Source organism: Euleptes europaea, chromosome 10, assembly GCF_029931775.1.
Source record: "Euleptes europaea isolate rEulEur1 chromosome 10, rEulEur1.hap1, whole genome shotgun sequence".
Classification (NCBI taxonomy): domain Eukaryota; kingdom Metazoa; phylum Chordata; class Lepidosauria; order Squamata; family Sphaerodactylidae; genus Euleptes; species Euleptes europaea.
Window position 1 is genome coordinate 53,778,011 of NC_079321.1, and position 21,275 is coordinate 53,799,285.

General features: G+C 41.5%; 1 protein-coding gene across 2 annotated transcripts; it reads right to left on the reverse strand.

Annotated features, from left to right (window-relative positions):
- Window positions 1-10,763: 10,763 nt before the first annotated feature.
- On the reverse strand, window positions 10,764-20,867 carry SRSF12 (serine and arginine rich splicing factor 12). Of its 2 annotated transcripts, none has more exons than XM_056856435.1 (5): window positions 20,792-20,867; window positions 15,257-15,361; window positions 12,112-12,215; window positions 11,797-11,938; window positions 10,764-11,122 (listed from the first exon to the last, which is right to left on the reverse strand). In XM_056856435.1, the coding sequence occupies exons 1-5, from the start codon at window positions 20,854-20,856 to the stop codon at window positions 10,828-10,830; spliced, it is 711 nt and encodes a 236-aa protein (XP_056712413.1). In that variant the 5' UTR covers window positions 20,857-20,867; the 3' UTR covers window positions 10,764-10,827. The 2 variants fall into 2 exon arrangements, with proteins under 2 accessions (XP_056712413.1, XP_056712412.1); XM_056856434.1 differs by having other exon boundaries at window positions 10,764-11,182.
- Between the last annotated feature and the right edge of the window lie 408 nt (window positions 20,868-21,275).

Consider the following 21,275-nt stretch of genomic DNA (forward strand, 5'->3'; position numbering starts at 1 on the left):
AAACAACTGGTTCAAATGACAATGTGAAAACTTACTAAGACACTACTGACAAGTTTCACAATCTGTGGCACAATACTTCATTGAAGAAGCTTTCATAAAAATGTGAATGGAACAGTATTTGGAGTTAAATTCAATTCTTAAAGACACATTTGGAATTTGAGTTAAATAATCCAGTAATTCAGCATAGTTGATTCTCTGAAAGAGAGGAGCTGTGCTTTTTGCCCAGAGATAATTGGTCGTTAAAAAAAATGAATTAAATAAAACAATTTGGCCTCCCCTGATGTTTCTGGTATTTGTTGTGATTTGATCTATATAGCTGAAGTGGGTAAGTAGTTCATAATACCCCTGTATTTATGGGCTACATTTATGCTATGACTTCCATCTTTCAGATATTGCAGTTGCTATTTACAAATGTTCATTAGGCCCTTATCAACAAATCTTTAAAAAATAAGGTGAACATGATATGGGGCAAGGATTAAGTTATTAGTTATAATGCAGCTTGTTGAGCACTCATATTAAATACATATATCTACCTTACATCCAGGATGTTCTTCGCAAACACATCCCCTGCAATTTTATGTTCAATTAGTTTAGGCTGAGAGATTATGACTAGCCTAAATTTATCAGTCAAAATCATGGCGGAACGAAGATTTGGACCTGCTTCCCTCTGGTCCTAATCCAGCATTCTACCACCAGCTGCTTCATAAAGGTAATACTCCTCTGAAGATGTCCTTCTGCAGGAAGGGAACCACCCCCACAGCTTGTTCCAAACAAGGAAGATCAACACATGGAGGCAGTCTTTGTGCACAATATATCACTGCTAGATCAAAATCCATCCCTACACGAGGTGAATGCAGATATAAATCCACAACACAGATGTATGTCCACCTGTAAAGCAGCAGAAATAGGTGTGATTCCTAACTTCAATGGGCTTAGGCTGGAGTAACTGCAAAGGCTTGTACCATAAATTAAGAGCGCTCCAGGCCACCAATTTAGTAAGCGAGCTGTGATTTGAACTCTTGATTTCAAGATAACACTAGCCATGGAAGATAGGGGCTCTTATTCCTCTATTAGTAGTAAGCATTAAATAAATGCAGCACTGCCTTTACTTCAAAATATGTTGCAGTTATCTTCAATTAGTGACAAAGGCCAAGAAATACAAAGCCAAAATATTCCCTCAGAGTTGAAATAAACCTTGTGAAGAATACTTTTAGGGTGTTCATGGCTTAGTCCACATTTTGCTAGGTCTATTACAAGCACATACCAAATATTACAGTTGAACTAAGCAAATTAATAGCCCTGAAGTGTATACACCTACAGTAGACAAAGGTGCTGTGGATTGTGGCACCTGAAAGACAGAAAATTAATGAGAGCTTTGTGGATAAGTGACTGTTGCAAATACTCAATTGCAGTTGCAAGTAGGGACAAATCTATTTTGTCAGAACAGCTTGCATTCAATTAGTGTAATGCTCTTTCTGATCTGAAGCGAGCCCAGTTCCAGCTGAAATATTACCTATAACAAAATCTGAAACAGAGTACTCAGTGCAGATGTAAAATTTAAAAGGCATATCTCATTCTGGTCTCCCAAAATAAATGAAAAGACATCTACAGCTAAATGTTCTCAAAGTGGGTGGTATAAATGCACTCAATATACCCTTTCCAGAGATGCGGGAATAAAGTCAACTATCGTGACAACTTTTTGTGCCCTGCTAGGAAACATTTTCAATAAAGCCATCATCATTGTCCACTATTAATCCACTGATATAATTTGAGCATCTTTAAAAGATGGCTGTTAGAGCTTACTCATAATTCCGTAAAACATCCAAAAGTTTTATGGCATATTACAATAGCTGCAAAATAATCCTCTCAACAATTTTCCCTAAAATGTCTGCTGGGCTTCAAAGCAAGTTAATTCAAAGTGTCCCTACCCAAGTCATGTGACGAACATAACCAGAATGCATTTATTCAACAAGCTGCATGTTTTGTATTTAACTTGGAACTTCACCTTTCAGAAAAAAACTTTCACATCTTGAAGTCAGCGCTATATTTCTACCTGTGAGAGGAATACTGTATGCTAGTGAAACCACACATTTTCTAGTTTATGTTTGTCCTTTTGATTATCATTTTTTTCCTTGTTAATTCTGTAGTTGTTTTGTAAACCATCCCAGAGTGGTAAACTGTACTACTGTGGTCCAAGCTCTGTTTATGACCTGAGTTCAATCCCAATAGAAGTCAGTTTCAGGTAGCCGGCTCCAGGTTGACTCAGCCTTCCATCCTTCCAAGGTTGGTAAACTGAGTGCCCAGCTTGCTGGGGGTAAAGTGTAGATGACTGGAAAAGGCACTGGGAAACCACCCCATAAACATAGTCTGCTTAGTAAATGTCAGAATGTGACATTACCCCATGGGTCAGGTAAAGGTAATTCCCCGTGCTTGCACCTTTTCAAATACAATTAAGGAAACGAACAACTCAAACAGTATATCGCTGTAAAACCATAAATAATAGGTTACACATTGTCATACTTATAATCTTCTAGACTCAATTGTGTCCCACGTAGTTCGTTTTTCTTGGTGTTGAGCACCCAAGACAGACTGGAAAATCTGTACTAGCCACCACACTGCACAACCAACATAGGCTAGTCTAGAAGTTGTGTCAAGGTAGCACTTCCTGCCTTCCATGACATCCACAGGTCAAATCAAATGTATTAATACGGTCGACTGACTAATCATGTGCCAACACATCAAAAATTCCAGACTCAATAGTTTTGCACTGCAGAATCACAGACTGCCCATACATATAAAGGTATAAGATCAATAAAAGCAATCCCTGGTTAAAATTATCATCTTAAAATTGATAAAATTGTAAAATATGCTAACTATCAATTTCTATAAAGTTCTGCGCATTTTAATAGCAACGGCGCAGAACTTGGCAGTTTGAAGCGTAAGCTGAGGGTCTTCTCCTAATAGGAGCTTCTTTGCCGAAAGCTCAACTGGGGGAAAATAAGCTTTGATCTAACTTCGTGGTAGAATGGGCAACATATGTGCATGTTCGATGGTTTCAATGTCCCCTGTTCCACACAGACAAAACCTCTCTGATCTAGGGATCTTCTTATATTTCCCTTCTAAAACAGCCAATGGCAGGGACATTCACAAGTCTATCCTGTTCTCAACAGCAGCTGACCAACGCTTATTGCAGGGCACACTATCAAGTCTAGAAGCAGTTGCTTCCGTTTGGAATATTTGAAGGGGAGATGCTGCCCCTACCTCCATCAGACTAGACTATCAGATCACTTTATTTTCAAAGGTACAGAAAGGCAGATTCTAAAACTTGGGGTTTTCCCTGCTGCAGTTTGAAAAAGGTTGCTATATGGAAGCTGTTCTAGGCAGTCAGCCATTTTGTGAGTACCATTCACCACCATCTGCCTCTTCCTGCCAAACATTCTTGGCAAATGACTCGTGGCAGTATGGAGACAAATCAACATGTGGGGCCAACCTTCAGGGCAAAATCAGTACACACAAACCCGCTCACCATTAGGAGCAGCCGTCACAAAAAGACATTTCCAGCAGTCTCCACGTAGTAGCCATTTCATGAGAAGCTTCTTTCCTTCTTGGCTTCTAACTCCTTTGCCTTCTACCTTCCAGGTAGCACAGTATAAATACAATGTGCCTTTGCTCCTAGCTATATTCCTGATCTTTGCACTGATCAATATTTTTAGTTTCTGGTGGGTCTTTAAAGTGAAAGTGGATGTACTTAAGGCAGGCTTGTTGGAAGTGTGCTGACTGTTGAAGTATACAGAAAGGTTTGAGCACCCTCTAGAGGATTTCTTCAATCTTTTCCAGTCATAAGCTTGGTTCAACCGTCTTTTGTCATGCAGCCCAAGTTCAGAACGACAGTAACAGCTGCTTTTAAGGGTTCATTTATTCTAAATAGAGAAACTCAAACAGTAAACAGTAATTCTGGTTCAGGAGATGCACAGACCAGGCCACCAGCTCCTCATCAGGGGGAAGGATCAATTCAAAGTCTCTGATGAGGAGGCTAAGGCCCTGGAACCATCTCAAGAGGTAACACCCAGGATACCTCTAGAAGCCCCGTTCAATCTGCAGGAAAATCTCCAAACATGTGTAGGACCACTATCTCACTTTGGGAGGTAGCCCTACTTTTTCCCCCCTTAGACTCTGAACACTCTACCCAAGTAGGGTTGCCAGCTGCCTGGAGAAAAACTGTCTTGTCCCTTTGATAGAGGCTTAATGGGATGTTATTTACCAGGTGATTTTACTTACCTGTCCATTTCCACACATTAAGTCTCCTAAAGTGGCAAGACAAACTTAGGGATTGATGGTCCCCTGGAAACAGCGTGGGGGTAAAGAGGGAGTCTGCAGAGAAAATTCCCTCCCCACTTTCTGCTTGTAGAAGTGTCCATCCCTCCTTTTATGTCTACCAGAAATAACTTTCAGATACCATCATCCTCCAAGTGGAAGATACATCAACATACAGAAACAGTACCCTAATGAAATGGTTAACGTTTGGTGAAAGAGGTCTAAGTTAAAAACATGTAAAGTCTTATTAATAATATATTTATAACATACACTATTAAGAAATTAGACCGTTTGCTATCCAAGAAGTTTGAGGAAATGATGAAAATTATACAGCAAGTCAAATTTTTCACTATTGATATTCTTATAAGTGCCATGTTGCAACGGCTTTGAAAGCTCAGGTATCCTGAACAGGCCACTTTGTTCAAATACCTGACCATCTTCCAAATATCTTTTAATTGATAAACTTACAGCAGACCATCTGGAACATAAAGTTAATCTTGAGCAAAAATGAGCCAACATACTACTTACAGTTCAAATCTCGGTACAAGAGACAAAAGTCGGTATGTTAGACAAAAATCATCAATATTGGAACTGAAAACCTTGAAGTGGTAAGTACCAACAGCAGAGATCTCACCAAGAACAGCGGGAACTGTCAATCAATCAAGTTTTATTTCAATACAATATCAGAATAAAAAACCAAAGTTAGGTTAAAATAATAAAATAAAATAATAAAAGTTGATGATTCTGGAAGGGATGATTTGAAGAAGAGGAGGAAAGATCTTCTATGGGGAAAGATTTTCAATCAGCCATTTACGAATCCCACTGGACCGGAGGCAAAATTTGGCTACTTGAGTGGTTATCTCCCGAGAGGAGTGAGCAGGAACTGTAACTGGCCTTGAACCAAGAGGAAAGGTGGGATATAAATGTTTAAATAAATAAATGAAAAACTATCCACAATTTCTTTAATCTCTTTAATATAAGAAGTAATGTAAGTCAAGGAATCTGTTCATTAGTCATACATCTCTAAAACTAGTAAAGATTTATGGCATCTAAGCTCATAAAAGCAGTATGATCAGCTCCCTGACTTCTCTGAGATGCAAGCAAAATTTTTCCAAGCATTCTAGTTTAGCTGGACTACAGGCTAAACTGTATGCAACAGTAATCATTTATTGGACCACGTTCTTTGTTTAGTACAGGGATAGCAAGGTAGTGTGAACAGACCCCAATCCTGCCTCTTCCCTGGTTTTCCTCAGTGCCTATCACCTAGAGTAGTGCCTATGTTGCAGTTGTACTTTCTATTTTATGCTAGGTGCATCTACAGCAGTGATACTCAGTGGATCTCTTCTGAATGCTGTTCCCCACTACTGCACCTGCCTTGTTTCAAGTGGGCAAGGCCCTCGCCTGGGAAGGCTTCTGGTTAGCACGTGGTTTCCACCTTGAAATAGCCACCACCGCAGCTGGGGACAGTGCAGCCATGGCGAGGTTAAAAATACTGGTCACCTTGCACATGGGGAGGGGAGGCATGTTTTGCTTTTCATTCACAGGCATCATTCCCATTAAGAAAATGAGTTCTAGAAGCCTCTATGTAGATATCACTTTCCCCAAAGGGTGGGGTACCCTGCCCATTTGAAACAAGCAGCACACAACTTTCTCTAGAAGCTTACCAATAAGGCATGAAAGTAGGGTTGCCAGCCACCAGGTACTAGCTGGAGATCTCCTGCTATTATAACTGATCCCCATCCGATAGAGATCAGTTCACCTGGAGAAAATGGCCGCTTTGGTAATTGGACTCTATGGCATTGAAGCCCCTCCCCAAACCCCACCCTCCTCAGGCTCTGCCCCAAAAACCTCCCACCGGTGGCAAAGAGGAACCTGGCAACCCTACATGAAAGTGATGTCAATGCCCTTATTCCTGAGAGGTATCACTCAGATACGAAAGTTTTATATCCAGTAGATCCCCCATTCATTTATACAATACATTTTTAAAGTTGTCTAAACTAATGGCCATCAATGGGGAAGGACAATAAGCTCAGTTGTAAATTCTTTGCAATGCACAAAGTCCCAGATTCAACCCTCAGCATCTTAAGTACATCTTAAATAGCAGAACCAGGAAATGCCTGTAACTTGGGAAGCTGCTGCCAATCAGACAGTACTGGGCTAGATGAGCAATGGTCTTGTTCAGTGTCAGGCACATGCATTCACAACACACTTTGTAATACATTGTTTTGAATTTATTGTAGCAGTCAGCTTAACCAAGTTCTAATATAAGACATTTTTCCTTTGATCCGCTCTCTCCCACAATCAGTTTTCTAAATCATGTTCTACCTTAGCTGTGATTTTCTAAGCTAAAATTTAAAAAGCCAAATGCTTTAGATTTTCTTCATAAAGTGCTCCAGTGCTATAAGTTTAATTAACCTTTTAAAATACTTTAGAAATTTCATGCTATGTGTTGAGATAGGGCAACCAAAACCATTCAAAATATTCTAAATGTGACATAACCACAGATTTATATAATGACATCTTTATTCTTGCTGTTTTACTTTGTCCCTTTCCTAATCATTCAACACATTGAATTTGTTTTTCCATTATTGAAGGATACTAAGCTGAAGCTTTCAGTGAGTTTCTTGCCAAGACCCCAGAAGTGTTTTCCTGCTATTCTAGACTTGATTCCTATAACACTGACAGTGCAGCCCACAAGGAGGACCAAAGTGCTGAGGAGGTAGTGTGACCCTGGCGCAGTGTAAATGTCACTTGAGCTGTGTAAGGGGCCCTTACAACAGAGCCAGGGTACTTACGCTGGTGACGGGGAGCGGCGCAGCAGCACCACACATGAAAACCAGCACTGCTGCGGTGGTAGTGTTTGCCAGCACACTTCTGGCGCAGGGGCTTGTGCCGGCACCAAAGGGGGCATGCCTGGGGAGGGGCTGGCAATAGTCAGCTCCTGGAGCCCTTTTGGCACAGGAACGCCCATATTTGCCGGCTCAACCTTATGCTGGCAAAAACATAAGCGCAACCCATGGAGCTGTATACAGGTTGAGGGAGAGTCCCTGTCGAGTCGCTGGCTGCAGTGCAGCAAGTCGCTTAGGAAGTGGCTTGGCTGCGCCATGGCTGAACTGTCCCCAGCTGCGGTGCAGCTACCCCCCCACCCCGGATTGCGCTGCCCATGAGGTAGAATTCTGGAGAGTAATACTTCAGAAGCTAGTTGAGGACAGCAGGAAAAGAGGAAGACCCAACAAGAGATGGATTGACTCTTCAAAGGAAGCCACAGCCCTCAATTTGCAAGATCTGAGCAAGGCTAAAGATAGGACATTTTGGAGGACATCGATTCATAGGATCACCATGAGTCGGAAGTGACTTGACGGCACTTAACACACACACACACACACACAATACTTCAGAATGCACTCTTGGGTAGTGGTCAATACTCTCCTGTGGTAAAACTATGCATAAAGGAAACAAGATCAGGGAGATGATACTATTAAGCTCCCCATCCCAATGTACTATTTAATAAGTGCAGAGAGGGTTTTTAACATGAGGAAGTATTAAAAAAATGTGCAGCTTGACATGTTACAGACCCAAATTCAATCTTGTTGTGTATAATACACAAAGCAGCTCTTAAACTGGGGTCTTACATTACCTCATCAGTAAGGGAGCTACAGAATATTTTTCCTTCCTGTTCCAACGGCTAACATGATCAAGGGGCCATGTGGAAGAGGAAACCTACTATAATTCCCCTTTCCCATTAGTATCAATCTTCATTAAAATGGGTTAATGATATCAGTACAGAGGTGCAGAACTAGGTTCTCTCTCGTGTTTACCAGCAGTACAAGTAGCAGCACTGTTGTGGCTCCTTTGCTGTAGAATTCGGAGTCACTTTAGACTTTCTTTTCATATGCTAAGGAAATTTGCATAAATGCTTTCCCACGTGTGGTTTTCATTATGGTTGAGATAGCAGACGATCTCATCCTATTAATCATTGGATCCATGTGGGTTTAATGTTGTATGGTTTTTGTAGCCTGCTGGAATTTCTGTGGGGTGCTGCCCCCGGCAAAAATGGTAAGAATATACCATCTTGCTGAAGCTGCCATCAACTGCCAAATTGCAGACTCATAACTAGTAGAGTTTCTTTTTGCTCAGGGAGTATACAAGCTTTGTCAGCTTATGAATCATTGAATATTCTGCCCATCTTTTCTGAACATCGAATAAAGAAGGTGGTAGATAGGAGGGAGAAAATTTATGGAAGAAAATTAACAGGGTGGGATTAAGAGGGAGGAGGGAGTCACAGATTTCTACTTTTGAGGTGGTAAAGATATCCTTAAATCAGAAAGGGGAAGAGAGGAAAGCATGTTAGCTGAGAAAAACATCACAACGTATGGAAATACTTCCACCCTTCTACTGGCAGATAGCCTCTTGGGATGTTATATGCCAACAAAGAAGTGGGAACATACTTAAATTAACAGGAGGAGATAACAGAACAATTCATCCCATGGGGGAAAAGGCAACAAACAATGTTGAAACGATCAACCATGTCACAGAAAGCCACAGGGGAATGATACACACGGGACTCTAAGGTAGACATGTAAAACAATGACTTGTGTAGCTTTGCAATCTCATCCTGTTTTCCGTATGCAAGAAATAATACTGGCCTACTTTTTGCAAAAGGAAACCCAGATTCTTTTTAAAAAGTGAAAGTAGGACTGTGTTTTATTGAAAATAGTTTGTTATGAAATTACAGTAGTACCACTTTCAACATAAAATTGTGTAACTGCTCATGAAGTGAAATGTGATTTTCCTGCCACTACAATTATTTAGTACAATGCAGTGTTTATGCTATCTAACAGATATCACAGCTATCATACATCTAACACACAAATAATAATTTCCAAAACATGACTATACAATACAAATATAATACACTGTCAAATGAACAAAAAAACCCAAACAATATCCTCTGTTACTAGCATTAAACAAGCTAATAATGATTTTATACTCAGATATGCAACTGTTCAATAGTTTCAGGGGCTCAGAGTTAAAAATGCTTCAAGGAGGTATCTTCTACCTTGGTCTCCTAATACAATATTTTGAAAATACAGAATATAATAAAATTAAGATTTTTTACACTACAAAGTTAACTGTTGAAGACAGGTTTACAAAAACATTCAACTACACATGAAAATCATATGCTTTAACAACTCATTAAGTATCAAAAAATGACTTATAACCCCTCTTTTTAATGTCCATTGCATACAAGACCTGTTCTTTTCATAATGATCTGAGAATCATCCAATTTGTAAGAGGCTGCTGTGCAGAATCAAAACCTGACTCGCCCCACCTCCTTTCTGGCACTGTGTCCAACCCAGAAATCCACAGACCAGTCTATGTTTTCCATCCACTTACACTGTGTTCCTGAGATGAGTTACTCCCTTCCAACTCCATTAAATTCAGTGGGTTTAAAAGGGTGTAACTCGGCTTAGCACTGTACCCTGTCAAATGAATGATTAAAGAAAGATGCTCTTCCCTAAGTGCAACTTTCTTTAATCATTCATTTGACAGGGAAATGGAGAACCACAAAAATGGATTCTGGAGCAGAATTTAATTACTTCTCCTAGTTTTCTCTATTTTAAAATAAACTAAGTCTGATAGACAGATAGATGCAAAATTCCCCTACCCTATATTATGCAAGAAATTCCCAACACTACTAAATATTTCTCTAATCTGAAACAATTATAAACCAGTTTGCATTTGGAAAGAGCACTGTAAATTCAACACCTATTAGGGTTGAATTGCATCACTCGAAGAAGACCATGATTACCTGAAGCACATACAATAACGTCCGTCTTCATATTTGGATGTTCTCACAATCCCAACAAAACAGGCACCAAATAATGCCAAGAAAACCTCCTAGTAATATGCTATCAAGAACATAGTTGTCCTCATCCAATCTAGGTCTGTATTAGCAAAACACTATTTATATCTTAACTGTAAGATCTTGAAGCACAAACTTGCTTGTACTGCAGTACTTTTAAAAAGTACCGTGATGCAAGAAAATGATAGCTAGACATCTGCTCTATCTACAATTAAGCACAAGGGGAAGCCCTTGGTACAACCTCTAATCAGTGCTGAGTTGCACTACTATTAGGGTGCAACAGCACTAGGTAGTCCCTCCCCAACCCCCCCCCCAAAAAAATCTTGATCCAGCAGCAGCTGAAACTACATCAGTGCAGGGAATGCCTCCAGCATGCATTGATATAGAGTTTCATTATGGAACCTATGCTGTAACCGAGCACAGAAATGAGCTCTAAGTAAAGGGAAGAGCATCTAGACCAGACAAATGGTTCCAGAGAATAACAGAAATTATAGCTTAAACTGTGTAGCACACTGAAGCAAGGACTGAGAGGAAAATAAAGTAAGACATTTTCTTAAACAAATTACCTTACAGTTTAGATAACCTTTGGACAATGTTTTTTCTACTTTTTTTGTGCTCATTATGTCTGTGTTAAAGAAATAGCAAAATTAATCTTCTTCAGATACTGACTGGTTACTATTTCTCTGATAGAAACTCCTAGAATGTGAACGAGAACTTGAATTAACATGCTTCCGTGGAGATTTAGACAGGGACCTGGTAGGTGAGCCCGAACGTTTAGGATGTGATCGTGACTTTGTTCTTGAATTGGACCGTCTTCGATGGGAACTCGATGGTGATTTTTCTGCGTATTTTGAGCTTCTCTGAGTTGACTTTGACCGCGATCTCCCTCTGGAACCAGAATTTCTCTGGGGTGTGACAGATCGTCTTGGTGAGCTGGAATGCCTTGGAAGAGATTTTGAACGAGACTTAGATTGGCTGTAAGAATGTCGTCTACGCCTTGACCTGCAAATCATCCAAAGCATAAGAGTAATCTCTGATGTTGCTATGTGTTGTGGAGAATGATGACCTCAAGTCTTTGTTTCATTTTCTTGTTTGAGTTGTTTCCCCAAAAAAAAAAAAACAAAGAATAGCAGTAACGAATACCTAAAGTTTCTAATAACTTTTGAACTCAGAAGAACTGAACAAGAAATGTAAGAGCTCTAATAAGGAAGATCTTAGCTCAGTATGTTCCATGAGCAACTTCCCTAGTTGGTATCTGAACAAAGCTTTATACACACTAGAATAATGAGCAATGCAATATTACCCATGCAGCGTTATCTTCTCCAACAAAGTCTGTTTCGCTTCCATAACGCTTTATTTTTCCAGACTGGTGCAATTAGTAGAATGAGGCCCAAAAGATAAATCTTACTCAGCCCTTCAAATCCAACCTAAAGATGCTCTAATCTATATGTGTTGTAGAAATATCCATGTTTTTCCTTCTGCTGCTATCACAGCTGTTTGCAAATACTCCTTTAGAACAGATTATTCATGATCATTACTCAAGGCAACAACATGTGAATGCTCAATAATAAATTAAATAGAAGATAATATAACTAAATAAGTTTTCTCAGACATACTCTTTAAAACTATCAGAGTGTCTCCTGCTCCATCCCCACGAAGAACTTCTGCTACGCGTCCTTCTTCGGCTATGACTTCGTGATCTTCTGTAATCCATTGGAGAACACTGCCGCCGTTCTTTTGATTTCATCTGATTTGGTGCTAGAATTCAAAACAGAACTGGAAGATTGCACAAGAAAGACACCCTCCTTCATATTGACCAAGCATGCAGTTACAGAACTAGTTCTTTGTGCTTACTTATTTTTCTAAATAATATGAAAGACTATGTTTTATGTTTTGCAGGATAAGTAAGTGATGTGCTTATATTCACTTACTTTTGCGATCACCTTGTGCAAACTGTATTTCAATTTGCCGGCCACATACCCACTTTCTATTGAGGTTATACAGAGCATCTTCTGCATCACGAACATCTTCAAACATGACTGTCTGTTAAGGACGCTTTAAACATGCACAAAGCAAAAAATTGTATCATATAATACAGACCAAGACTTATTTTTTTGTAAATCAAGTGATCTTTTGATAATACTACTTAAAAATGAAACTTAGAGCTGCTTTACATTTTATTTGACCAACTGATAACCCAGTGCTCACTGCAATAGATATGTCTAAGCATGAAAGACTGACACCAGAGATATGGAAAACGTTTGTCCCCACTTCTAAAGATTCACAACATATTTCACAAAATTAACAACAATGAATGGGTGCCATGCCAAAACAATATTAGCAAAGTTGGCAGTTTCAATGTTGTAATTAATGTTTTTCAGATGATTAGCCTAAGGAATTGTAAGAGAGTACATATCTGTTTATTAGTTGGGGGCGATAAAACCACAAATACATATAATAATCCAATTTTTTTAAAAGATCAATTCACCTTATAATATGTGCAAGCCAAATCAAATTCTAATTTATCCATTTCTTCTGACATGGTGGAAGAGATATTGTAATGATCAATCTGATATGGAATTAACAAGTAAGTTAAATTATGCTGTGGGAAACGTCAGTGAAACTGAGGTGCCTCAGTGACCTTCATGGAAGAAAGTTTAATGGATGAGTTGGCAACCACATCCATAGCATTTGGGGTGCTAAAGTTACAGCCCATTGCTGAAGGGGTGTGTGTAGCTGTGCTGCTCCTGGCCGCCAACAATAAACTGAAAGGCTATTTTAACGGTTAAATGGGAAAATGCCCCATTGAAAATAGTGACACTGAGCCACCAAAAAAGGTGGCATAGCCATGCCGCTGCTCGAGGGGGCATTCCCGAAGCAAAAGGGGTTTGGAAGCAAACGTCAGCTCCACCCCTTGGAACACCTTGGGAATGCCTCCCCACGCCAGTGTGGGTTTTCCTTTCTGGGAATTCCTTACTGGTGTGGCTGCACTGGTGGTGGCGGCCGGCGTAACTCCCAGATGCCAGCATGCCTGCCCCCACGCCGGCATAGGTGTCACATTATTCTGTGATCAGGTGGCACCTACGCCGGCATGGGGTCACGCCAGCTCCCTAGGAGCGTTGCCCCCCCTTCAGGATTGCAGCCTTAGCGTGTCCACAGTTTTCAGTGCCTTCAAGTTTTTTCTTAAACAATGTAAACTAAGTGCGATTTACATTGTCTTTAAATGTTTACAAGTATTAATCCAATAAAAATGACTTCCACATAAAAATAGGAACTTGTTTGAATATAACATTTAAACCACATTTGAATCCCCCCATCAGATATTTTTGTTCAAGTCATTGGTGCAATAGGAGCATAACATTAAGTACTTTTGAAACATTGTTTACTAAACACAAGTAAAAATAAACATGATAAATCACACCACTATTTAGGATATCAGATTTTTTAAAAAATATTTTCCAGAAAATCCACACAACTGAAAGACACACATCACCAGACACCTAACATGGAGCAAAGACTGGCCCCAATATCCATTATGTGGCTGGGGAAAAGGTTGGTTCCACAGAATAGCAAGCTCATTTGCCAGGGCCAAGACCTACAGAAGGGCCCAAGACCACCTGAAGAAGGCCAAAAGTGTGAAATAATTTGCTATTAGGAAACCCCTCCTCTTTCAAGTTAAGGGGACCCACTGAGGTTGCTTTGCTTTATGTCCCCAAAACGTCAGTTCCATTTAGAAGTAGGTATCCCTCTTTAAACTTCATATGTGTACTACAGTTAACTACCAGACCTGGAGAAAAATGCCCTGCCCTTTAACAGAAGCATAATGTGTCAAAATGAGGAACTGAAGCTTTTCATAGCATGGAGGTAAATAACATCCCCTGGAACATAGCATCACATAAAGCCTCTATTAAAGCGACAGGGCATTTTCCTACAGCAAGCTGGGAACTCTGTCAGTAAAACAGACACAAACCAGTGCTGCCAAGTAAAGACTGAGGTGGTGCACTATTATTTACAAACAAGATTACAATGAATGCCTTTAAAATAGAATTGTCCTCACCCAGAAGCTCATATGTACACTGAAATTCACACATACCTTCTAGGCATCATATAGACTTCCTCATCCATTTTAATGTAAGTGCTTTTCTATGTGTGCACATGGAAATGCTCCCTCCAGTAATATGAATGGCAAAGTCATGATGGTCCATATGATTTTGAAGACCCTACATCTGATTACTGAATCCGGTCATTTAAGGTATACATCTTGTTTTAAGGACCTTTAATTAAATTTGATGCATTATTTTAACAGGAAGATAACTAGATGAGAAAATAATTTGATCAATACTTCTGTTCTATGGCAAACATTGTGACATTTATCAATAAACACCTGGTTTTCCTATTTTTCCTCCCAGTATTTAAAACAGATCACTGTAAAGGCTACAAAAATTGCAGCAGAATCTCTGAATGACGGATACATTTCAGTATTCCATTAAAATTATTCCGATTCATAGAAAAATGAACAAATATTTGCATATAGTTTTCTTGTACCATTGTAAGGAAGCAATATTTTTAAAAAAACATTATAAACAAGCAAGTTCTTGACTGAATTTTAAGCGCTTGAGCGATAAGATACAAAAGGAAACTTTGGCAGTTACCTCCACATCACGTGATCTTGACCTTTACTCTTTAGAGCTTGCTAGATGGACTTGACAAGGGCCGTAGAGCCAACCAAATCAGACTTGGCTTTGACTTTGGAACTCTGAGCAAATGTCGGAAAGCCGAAGCCTTAACTTGGTGCTGTGGCTTTGTCTTTTCCTTGAAAAAGGAGTTCCCCTCTTCCAGTTTTCTTTTTATCTGTTTCCACCCTCCCTCTTTATTCCTTGAAGCTTGGACTTTAAAGGTGTCTTTTGGCTTGCCTGCTTGGACTCTATCTAACCAGGTTCATTCAAACTTTGGGGTGCTTGCCAGCCACTGTGGACTGCTTTACATTTTCTGAGACAAAGAAATAAATACATTAAGTTAGGACGCAGTAACAACAATGCACCTCAATTTTTAAAAAAACATTGAAATAAAGGATATTGTATATAAGCAAATCCTCTTGGGCGTCTTGTGTAGAAGTCAAGCGGAACGTATACGTCTACTACAGGGCCATACCGACCAAACTCACGGCGCAAATCCTCAGGCCTGAAGTGTTTCAGAAATAAGGCAAAAAAAAATGAGTGTTTCTGTATTATGGCACCAGCTTTAGCACCATCCAGCTGCAGCACCCAACAGACTTATCTTGTGTTGTATAATATTAAAGACACACAAAGTATAATCCTACTTTTTGTGCATTTATCTAAAACACAACCACTTATGAATTAATTCTTCATTTATCTGAGGAATAATGGTTCAATAGTAACCATTTTTTATACACTCAGTTTCAACAAGCAGTTTAGATGATGTTCTTGGCAACCTGATGCATTCCAGTGTTTTCTGTGGGTTTCCCCCAATCTTTTTTTTACACTTGATTTGAGTTTTTTCTACATATAGCACCAGGGTGTCCAGCATGGACAGTCAAAGAACTACTAAGCTTTCTCAAGGCTACTCTATCCTCCAGATTACTCACTTATGTCCAGTTTCTCTCAAGGTCTGCTAGTTCTCTCTCAGGGTTCATTAATAAATTTAAATTATCACCTCTTGGGGTGGAGGGGTTACTTTTTTCATGTTGTAGATAACCAAAGGCACAACTTTTAAATTTTTGATGGATGTTGCTTAATCATGCTATATTTTTTTTTATTATGAGCAGTGATTTAAGATAGCTACAAACTGAAAAGCATCATTTTCCCCAAGGCAAAAAGAACTGACAATTATCCCTTGATTCATGATTGCTGGAAATAACCTGTCACCCCCAAGAGAACAGACAGTAATTCAGGCTGAAAACAAATGGATATTTGCAGGGAGAAGCAGAACCTTTATTGAAGGGGACTTATTTCTAAGTACAAATGTAATAGGACTTATATTGTCTTGTGGATCCATCATTTTCTACTAGCAGTTGACTGTATAAAAGTAATCCTTCTGTAGTGCTAACAGATACTAACATAGAACTACCCAAAGTCATAGCACTAAATGCAGAGCCTCTGCATGAAAAGAAAAAAGAGCAATGAGCTTAACTGACTGAAAGTCCCCCCAAATCAAAAATACCCCTTCCTAGAATTACTGCTCTACTGAACTGTTGTTTGTACTATTATCTTGTCCATTTTCTTTGGCAACTTGACTGGCAGCCTGGCTCAAATATAAAGCAACTTCTGTTTTCTGATAAAACAAAAACTTGATAGCATTAGGGGTTTTAACTTAAAATAAACATCCTTTAACACAAATGTGGCAAGGATGGGATATGATCGAGCTTTGTAAAAATTTTAATTGGCGGAGAGCGTGTACACAATTTTTTTCACCCATATAATACTTTTATGTATTTTGTGCATGTAATAATATAATAAGAGCCAGCATGGTGTAGTGGTTAAGAGCAGTGGTTCGGAGCGATGGACTCTGGAGAACAAGGTTTGATTCCCCACTCCTCCACATGAGCGGCGGAGGCTAATCTGGTGAACTGGATTTGTTTCCCCACTCTAACAAAATTGATAATATTCAGAAGAAATAAAAGGAAAACTTGTTCATACAATGCATATTTCAGTCAACTGCCACAAGATGTTGTGTTTTTAATTAACCACACAAATCCAAAAAGGAGGGCTCATATAGATTCTGTGAAACGTATAGAAAAATTATTCGAAATGACCATAGCAGGAGACACTATGTGTATATCAGAGCTGCATGAGTTGCACAATGCAACAGATGTATGCAACAGCTACTAAACAGGAATTTCATAAACAGGAATGCCTACTTACAGTATAGGTCCACTCATTACTTTAGTTATTCCGTATTGCTATTTTATTATGTCAACATGTATTATTTGTTTACTATTTGTATCCCCCCTTTCTGCTCAACCCATTAACGTGGCTATTACAGAGCAGTCCTAAGGGGGGGAGAGTTGGGTTGGGGCCGGGGACAGCGCAGCCTATGAGGCTTCCCGGCCAAAAATAAAGAAGGAAAAAAAGGTGATCCACACAAAAACCCATGAAACCCCTCCATTGCATTTCACAGGGCTACGCCAGCAATTTTGCAGGCAGCTACCACAGCAACGCTACCAGTGAGGCAGTGCCGGCATCCAAGCCTCACAATGCTGCATCATTCCCCGGACCCAGTGTAAGTGGCTCTGCGCCAGCGTCTGTGCCACTTTAGACGACGCATAAGAACATAAGAAAGGCCCTGCTGGATCAGACCAAGGCCCATCAAGTCCAGCAGTCTGTTCACACAGTGGCCAACCAGGTGCCTCTAGGAAGCCACCAACAAGACGAGTGCAGCAGCACCATCCTGCCTGTGTTCCACCGCACCCAAAATAATAGGCATGCTCCTCTGATACTAGAGAGAATAGGCATGCAGCATGACTAGTATCCATTCTAACTAACAGCCATGAATACCCCTCTCCTCCATGAATATGTCCACTCCCCTCTTAAAGGCCTCCAAGCTGGCAGCCATCACCACATCCTGGGGCAGGGAGTTCCACAATTTAACTATGCCTTGTGTGAAAAAATACCGGTACTTCCTTTTATCTGTTTTGAATCTCTCACCCTCCAGCTTTAGCAGATGACCCCGTGTTCTAGTATTATGGGAGAGGGAGAAAAACCTCTCCCTGTCCACTCCCCCCAAACCATGCATAATTTTATAGACCTCTATCATGTCTCCCCTCACTGCCTTCTTTCCAAGCTAAACAGCCCTAAGCGTCTTGACCGCTCCCCATAGGAGCGCAAGTGGCACGTGCGGAGGCACTGGGGTCACACCAGATCTGGGGGCCCCTTCAGGGTTGCGTGATTAATCTAGTAGATCATGAATGATAATCAGAATCTTGCTACTCTCAGATAAGTGGTTGTGGGGTCATATTCTAGGCTTCATTCAACCAAGTATTTTAACTTGCAAGCAATATTATTGGTTGCCAACCAACAATAGTTTGAACGTTAATGCTTTTATCTAGCAAAAATGAATAAATCCAACTTTTACTCATAAACATGATAAAATATACACATTTAAAATACTTTAGGAAAATCAGTCAGAAGTATCATACTTCAAAAAGCATTGTTTTTGACATCACTGATTCAACAGTACTCTTTAGATAATACGAAATTTATTTATTTACCCATTTTGCATTCCACATTTAGACCTGGACCTACAAGTTGTCCCTGAAGTTATTTCTAAAATAAGAGGGGCATTCCAAAACAAAGGAATCTGGTATTCAATGATCTACTAAATAGATTCACACAAAGTGCTCATTCTATGCAAGGGGGTCTCACTGGTTTCTGCTTGTCCAAGACAAAAACATATTTGGTGGCCAGATGCAAAGGAGGACAGGGCTTCTGTGTTTTGTATGCTTAGGCAGAAGAGCACATTTCAGTAAGCATAGCTAATCTCATCCCTGAACTACACCCCCATCAAGCTCCTGAACTTGGATCTCAAACCAACCTGTCAACATTCATTCTGTGTGTGTGTAAAGTGCCATCAAGTTGCAGCCGACATATGGCGACCCCTTTTGGGGTTTTCATTGCAAGAGACTAACAGAGGTGGTTTGCCAGTGCCTTCCTCTGCACAGCAACCCTGGTATTCCTTGGTGGTCTCCCATTCAAATACTAACCAGCGCTGACCCTGCTTAGCTTCTGAGATCTGATGAGATCAGGCTAGCCTGGGCCATCCAGGTCAGGGCAACATTCATTCTAGCACTAAATTATAGGGGGGAAAATAAAGGGGCCCAGCTTTCATTTATATCTGGTTAACTCTAGGAGACCCTCAGTATCATTGCAAGCCCCTTCACTGCCAAACTAAAATTGTGGGAAGGGGGCTTGGAATCCATACTGTACTTTAAAGTCACAGGGAAGAAGACCCATAAAAATGGGTTGTGCAGCAGCCATTGTTTCAGTTTTTGCAGCACTCCTTGCTTCACCAGCTGTTCTAGCAAAGGTCCCAGGTTCCCCACTTTGAAGTGTCTCGGGCTGGCGGGCTTGTAGAGACCTTTTGCCCCAGAGACCTCCGACAGACACAAGCTCACAATCCTGCCGCCCTAAAAGAACCAGCAGCCATTTAACTGAGAGCAATAATAAAGCTCCCAAGCCACCTAGCGCCGCATGAGCTCGAGGCAGGCGCGTGGATGACCACACACTGCAATGCATACATTCTTCAAGAACGTTAACTGGACGAAAGAATCACTCGTGGGCAGTTGCACGATCTATGGCTGTTACCGCACTTGTATTCCCAGCGATGAATTAAGAGCTTGAAAATGTTATAAAAAATACTGTTCGCACTTTCTATATATTCCCACCGAGGTATTAAGAGTTTGAAAACGTCATAAAAAAATACCGTTCGCACTTTGTTTGGCCCCTTTAGCTGTGAAGACGTCTTCCAACCATTTATAAGCCGTGGTATCCAAAAACCCTTTTAAAGCGATGTTTTTTTACAACATTTTCAAACTCTTTAATACATCGCTGGGAATACAAAGTGCAGTAACCCCCACGGTATATGGGCCGCTCAAAGTAGGTTGGGAAGGGGGCGGGCGTTCTGTGAGCAACTCCCACATCCCCTAGCAACTGCCTGGGGACCTCTCTCCCCCGCCCAACACACACACAGCCACTGGAATAAGCAGCGACCACCATATTCTCCACAGTGGGTAGCCGTGTTAGTCTGTCTGCAGTAGTAGAAAAGGGCAAGAGTCCAGTAGCACCTTAAAGACTAACAAAAATATTTTCTGGTAGGGTAGGAGCTTCCGTGAGCCACAGCTCACTTCTTCAGATTCAGATTATCTGAAGAAGTGAGCTGTGGCTCACGAAAGCTCATACCCTACCAGAAAATATTTTTGTTAGTCTTTAAGGTGCTACTGGACTCTTGCCCTTTTCTACTACCATATCCTCCAGTAACCAAATAAATGCATTTTGCTACCGTCGTGCCCTTAGGGCAGGTCGCCCCACCCTTCCGTTATTTGCCATTTGCAGCCCTTTTTTTTTGGTACGGAAATACGACACTGGGGTGGGGGCGGGGGGAGAGAGAGAGCTTCGCTTGCTAAATCTCTAGACGCAGTGGTTCTCCAACCTTTTCGGCTCCGTTCCCCGCCTTTCCCCATTGTTCAGAATATAAATATTTATATAAATATAAATACTAATATATAAATATTTATATAAATATAATATAAATCCCCCCTTCCCAAAATAGTCAAAAAAAAAACTACAATTTTACAGATTGCACACAATCTACAGGACATCCCACTCTGCTGAAGGGGGGACCCAATTCCCCCCTCCCCGGGAACCCTAAGATCCCCCCCCCACCTTGCGAAGAACCCCTGCTCTAGGGCGTCCCTTAAAGGGCTCGTCCCCGCCAAGGCGGCACGCCTGAGAAAGAAACGCCCCCCCCCCGGTTGCTTTGTACCCGCCGGCCTTGATGCGGCCGACGCCCTCGCCCCTTCCGCCTATCTCTGCGGCCAGGCCCGCCGCCCAGGAAAAGGGAGAGGCCCGCAGGCCGCCCGCCCCTCCTCGCCCTCACCTGGTGGCATCCGCCACGTTCCTGACGAACAGCGACGTGTTGGGAGGCCGCGTGTAGCGGGACATGGCGCCCAGGCCCCCCGCGGAGCTCCCTGGCGCGGACGGCGGCGAGGAGGCCAAGGGCGCGCTCCGCCCTCCTACCGCGCAGAGCTCGCGAGGGAGGCGGAAGGGGCCGAGAAAGGCGCTGCCGCAGCTCGGAGAGGCCGGAAGTGACGGGCCAAGGGGCGGGGGCAGCAGAGAGCCGTGGGAAGGGAGAGGCGCTAGGCGGCCCCTCCCGGCCTCTCGCTCTCGCTCTGTCTCTGGCGCCGGGGAGCCGGAGCCCGGCTGCGCGCGCAGGGAGAGAATGGGGCGGCGGCGTTCTCCTGCGCGTCGCTTGCAAGCTGGCGCCTCGCAAGTCCCGGGCCCCGCTCTCTAGGCTAGTTCAAGCTCTCGGGAATGAGCAGCAAAGGATTGGTTGCCAGGAGACAAAGGAGGGCCCTCCCACA